General features: G+C 37.0%; 1 protein-coding gene across 1 annotated transcript in view; it reads right to left on the bottom strand.

Moving 5' to 3' along the window:
- Nucleotides 1-6,000, bottom strand: part of USH2A (usherin) — a 558,238-nt gene that overhangs the window by 140,910 nt on the left and 411,328 nt on the right. Inside the window, exon 47 of the mRNA XM_026657662.2 lies at nt 2,932-3,130. Coding sequence (XP_026513447.1) covers nt 2,932-3,130 — 199 coding nt within the window. The remainder of the gene's footprint in view (nt 1-2,931; nt 3,131-6,000) is intronic.

The following is a 6,000-nucleotide window of genomic DNA, read 5'->3' as shown; positions in this document are numbered from 1 at the left end:
AGAAGAAGAAGAAGAAGAAGAAGAAGAAGAAGAAGAAGAAGAAGAAGGGTCTTCTAGGAGTCTTGAGCACTACCAAAGTGCAAACAATAAGTAATACAACCTCTGGTGGAGTGGACTCAGTAAATAACAGTAGTGCTTACAAACATGAAGTGTCCTGTCTGTCATATGAGGATAACTACCTCAGAAGGCAGATATGAGGCTAAATGTATTAGTGTTTGTGAGATGCTCAGTTAGTACAGTGATGAACACCATAGCAGAAAAATAAAACTAACAAAGATGTATTTTAAACATAGAAAATGCAAGTATTTATAAAAGACTGTTTGAAGTGTTGTAGCCATGTTGATCCCAGGATCTTAGAGAAACAAGATGGGTGAGATAATATATTTTATTGGGCCAACTTCTGTTGGTGAAAGAGAGCTACTCAGAGCTCTTCTTTGGGTCTATCACAACATATGCTATACCTCATCCAGTACACTAAATGCCCCAATAGCAACTATGTGGGTGAAGCCAAATAATCATTACACTCCAATTAATTCACACAGAAAAATGATAAAAGACAAAAACACCATATCACTCATGGGCAAACACTTTTCAAAAAACCATCACTGCTTATCTGACCTCTCAGTCCTTGTCCTTAAAGGAAACCTGCACAACACCTTCAAAAGATGAGCCTGGGAGCTTAAACTCATAACTTTGTTAGACACTAAAAATCATGGTCTTAATAAAGACGCCAGATTTATATCTGGTTACAACAATTTATATCTGGTTACAAACCCACAACCCCTCGCCCCTCCTTGTTATCCTATGACTGGAGAAGTGTTATCGGGCCACTTCACCTTGGAATGTACTAACTACATATGCTAAACAATCTGTTCCACCTTGTATTTAGTTGCAGCACTCTGAATACCTTTCCCAGACCTGAAGAAGAGCTCTGTGTAAGCTTGAAAGCTTGTCTCTTTCACCAACAGAAGTTGGTCCAATAAAAGATAGTATCTCACCCACCTTGTATCTCTCTCTATATGAGACTGAAATTTTCCATCCTAAGAGTCACTGTGAAAACTGAGTGAAGAAAAACAAAGTAAACCGCAATCATTAAGAAAAAATATCTTTTAAAGTCAGTATTAATAATTCAGTGTAAGTAGCATAGGTAAGGGGTAGATACATATTTTTTTTCTTTACATCATCCCTAGAAGTATTAAAAATAATCCACATGCTACATTTTATTAAATGTTTACATTTGTTTCTCAAAATTAACAAACAAAAAAACCCATAAATTCATTTACATTCCAGAACAAAATCATGCTCATATGTCAGCAGTAAGGTTTCACAAACGCTAGGTGCATGGCACTCTATTGAATGCAACCCAAAGCTAAACCTATGTCAGCTGGAATAATTTATATTTTGATCTGAATCCCTCAAATAACTCACTTTCTTAATTACTGTCTCCTCTGACAGTGAATCTTGTGAATACACAGTTAGCTTTAGACACTGCACGCGGGATGATGCTGTTGACAAATAGCGACATTATTTCATTACATTAAATCTTACCCTCAAACTAAGAGTTTTCTACCTCATTTGTCAATAAAAACCATTTACAGACTCCTACTGTCTGGCTGCACTATTGATCCAACTCCTGAACAGCAACTGATTAATCTGCAAATGACCATAATTTAAAAATATTCCTGATAAATCATGATAGTTCCATTCAGAGTTGCTCATTATTGTCATGTAAACAACCACCCACTTGTATCTGAATCTAAATAGATTTGCTGTAAAGCAGAATCAAGTCATTCAATCAAGGAAGAATTTGAAAGGCACCTAATCATCCCAATAAACTAATATTTGTCATGAAAATTATGATGAATGATAAGAGTTAAATGTACACCACAAAGCTTTAGGCTTCACTTCATGACTTTCCCCATAGTTTTTTTTCAAATAGACATGTGTACTACAGTGTAATTGCAAACCTAGAAACTTCACTATGGTCTCTATGCTTCACACTATGACTACTTAGAACTTTATAGTGACAATGCTGAAAGGACTTAGATCCTCATATACTTCAAAAAGCACAGCTTTTTACTACCTGAGCTAATGAAGTATCTCCGTTAGCAGTATAAGGAATTTAACACACCTCTGAGCAGTTCTGATTGTATCCACTCAAGCCAGTGGTACACATACACTAACTAGTTAATTACAGGATTTCTTCTGATTAGGATAAATTGTAGTAGAGGGAGTTTATACTTTTCCTGGAAATTTTTTTCAGAGAAAACGCTTCATATAGCCATAGTTTTTAAGGCTATAAGGGACCATTAGGTGATCTAGTGTGACCTCTTTCAACAAAGGCCATAGAACTTCACCCACAGAACTTATGCCTGTAAAGCCCAAGAACTTATGTTTGATTAAAACATCTCTTCCAGAAGGGCATCTAGCCTTGATCTGAAGACATCGAGAAGTGGAGAATCCACCACTCTCCTTGGTAGTTTGTTCCAATGGTTAATCACTTATTGTCAAAAATTGTGCCTCATTAATAATTTGAATTTGTCTGGCTTAACTTCATTTCCAGGTATTAGTTCTTGTTATGCTTTTCTCCATAGGTTAAAGAGCCCTTTAGTTCCTCATACTTTTTCCCTGTAAAGGTACTTAAATGTAGGCACCAGAGCTGGATACAGTATGTATCATTCTCAACAATATTGTACGCAGAGGTAAAAATCACCTCCTTATTTCTACTCACTATTCCCCTTTTCACACTTCCAAGAATCACATTAGCCTTTTTGCCACAGCATTGCACTGGGAGCTTATGTTGTTTGTCCACTATGACCCCTAAATACTTTTCAGTGTCACTGCTTTCCAGGGTACAGTCAGCATTCTTTGGTTCTAGATATATGATCTTGCATTTGACTGTTAAGTTAAATATATGCAATTTGCAAGTACCTTAGACTCTGGATGATAGCACAGGTCTCCACAGATGTTTTCATGTATCTTACATTCCAGTGATAGGCATGGTCTATTGCTCTGGTTCATTGGTAGCTGCTGGGCTGCAGTACACCTCCGCCAGGCTTTACGTAAGAGATCATATCCAAGAATAATGCCATTTGGTTGTCCTGGTGATGCCCAGTCAATTTGAAGAGATCTACAGTAAATAGAATAATTAATGTCTGGTACAACAATTAATTTAATATTCCTATTTTTAGTTGCGCTTCTGCTGACATTCACATTAATTTAGAAGTCTCCAGCGGTTTCTTTTTATATTGGTCATATGGGTGGAATTATTAAAAGTGTCAAAAATCCCCTTCTAAATTGTCAAATTAACAAAATCTTTAATAGCCAAAAAAGTAGCAAACTAGCAAAATTTGATAATATTTGGGAAAATGAATTCCTTGTATGGACTGGACAAAGCACCTAAAAACTTAGAGATATAAAAGACCAATTAGATCATCCCGTCTAGGTATCTGCTAACATAAGATTTTTCCTTACAGAACATTTTCTAGCAGTTTGTCCAGTTTAATATAGAATAAGTCAGACCCTGGCAGGGGAATGGATTAGAAGACCTAATACAGTAGATACTTCCTATCTCAGGCTTCTATGACTCTAGGATGTACTGTAGCATTGGGTAGTAGCACCATTGCCAAAGTTGAGACAGACATTCCATTGTAAACCAATCTTTTCATTTGTTAATAACTTTCACAAAATAATTCCTTTTGGTCTGAAATGTCTTCTAATTGTTCCCTCCTCATTGGAGAATTAAAGAAGACCAAAAACAATGTGCCCTTTGAGTTAGATAAGAATGAAAAAATATGTATCTTTTTTCTGCGTTAACAAAATTGTTTGGTTTTATCTTTTTGGTGGTCACATAACTCAACATGATGAATTTTAAAAACTTCAGACTTAGAATGTGGCTCAGTAAGCAATATTCCTCTTTCTAAGTTTGAACTTCTTTCATTCAGAAATAAAGCTAGAAGTGAAAAAAGAGTGTGTATAGTATGAAGGATTCAAGGCTCCTGGATCTCCCATGTGAAAGGTGTGATTCTGCACTATACCAGCATAGTGCCTACAAGGCACAATCCAGTCCTTGGTTTCAATATTTAGCACCAGACTATCCAGTTTAGAAGAGAGTGAATTTTATATACAGATAGGAGGACTAAAGGAAAAAAATCAGTCTAGTCTGTAGAACACTGGTCACCATTAAAAGCCATGAGAATTGTCTCCAGGATCAGACCCAGCATTACTAAAAACAGCATTTTATTTTTTCAAAGGAAAGATCTCAAAATTGTCACTAAAAGGAACAAGAACACCCTCTCCCCTAAAATATTTCGTATTAAAACATTTTTCACATGGATATTTAGAATGAAAATGTTATTAATTTAAAGTTTCATATTCTAGCACAATTATGATCACCACTTTACATGTATTTAGGCTGTTTTGTGTTTCTCTCACTGTACATCAGGTGACATTCTCACTTAGGTAATAGATTGAAGTGCAGGATTACTGCTACATACCAGTCCTCCTATCTGTATATAAAATTGTCTAGTACTTACTATTCCCACAATACATTTTTTTTAAAATCTCCATAGCCCAATTACACAGCCACTGTCAGAATGCCAGTGACATCATAAATTAGCATTAATTTAAACCAAGACAGTTACACTCAAACAACAGCAGCTGAGATAAACTTTGACATCTTAACAGAATAAAAATAACAGCGCACTATTATTTCACTTCCTTGAGGTATAAACAGAGGAACACACATAGCAATATGCATCTGCAGAGAGAGAATTAATGTCACCTATGAAGGAATAACTTCATAGGTGACTTGTAGAGTCACCATTATTATTCTGAGGTCTTCATCTGACTCACTGAATTAATTCCACATTCTGTAGATGGCTATTTTGTATTCACTGCATATTCAACTATCAAAAAAAACCCTCCCTACACTCAAGTAACATTCCAGGGTCTGCTTTAAACCCACAAAAGCAGGAAAATATACAGAGAAAGCTGAAGAGGGGAGAAGAAAAGAAAAGAAAGAAAGGCTAGTACTTCAATCTTTATTCATACCATTGTGACTCTCTTCCAGTCTTTGCACACTGCAGTACCATGGCAAAGCCAACATTTCTAGCCATACTGCTGAATGATTTTGTGTTCGAGAATTTCACTCAGACCCTTGGGGTAAATTTTCAAAGCCTTGTGCAGGATTTTACAGGTTTGCAAGTCACATTTCTCACTAAAGTCAATCGGAATCACATGTCTAAAACCTCGTACAATGGTTTGAGCATTTTACCTCTTATATAGGGCTCAATGTATGCTACTGTGTAAAAAGGAAGCACGTTATTATTATTCTATTTACACAGATACAACTAGAGCTAAGTGAATATTATTTAAAATAACTCTGCAAATACTTGCCCAAATTCTTTAATACATTTGTTTTAGCCATGCTCACGCCCTTCAGTGTGTCCTTTTCAGGTGAAATGTACCCCTGTCCAGAGGACCAGGACAAGGACTATGCACCACTTAAGATAGATTTATATTCAGCAGGGTCTGCATAGGACTTACGCTGCACATAAGCTTTGTGTTTGTGTAACAAATGTCACCTTGGCCAACACACTAGAGACTGAACAGGGGGCCTCCACAGCTATAGATTCTTGAGTGTCCACTGCTTGAGCTAAAGAGCCAGACTCTGTAGTTGGGAGCTGTAATAGAATCACATCCTCTGGATTGGCACAGACGGGGATGCCAATCTCTGTGGTTTACACATTTCCTCTGGACAGAGGAAACTCATCCCAAGCAGCTGAGGTCCAGCAGAGTTCAGCCCCGACTTATATGACAGCTGTCATCTTTGCTAACACACTAAGGATCGAACCAGGGACCCATGCTTTATGGGAGATATAGTCCAGCTGGGGAGCCTGACCAATAGAAGAGAATCTTGACATGAGACACCAGAACTACAACTCCCAGGAGGCACTGAAGCACCTCAGGAGGACATATTAATTTCAAACTGACCTCGAC

Source organism: Terrapene carolina, unplaced genomic scaffold (genome assembly GCF_002925995.2).
Source record: "Terrapene carolina triunguis isolate 2854851 unplaced genomic scaffold, T_m_triunguis-2.0 Scaffold262, whole genome shotgun sequence".
NCBI lineage: Eukaryota > Metazoa > Chordata > Testudines > Emydidae > Terrapene > Terrapene triunguis.
Note: the sequence above shows the minus strand (reverse complement) of the source record. Positions and strands in the feature narration are given on the sequence as shown.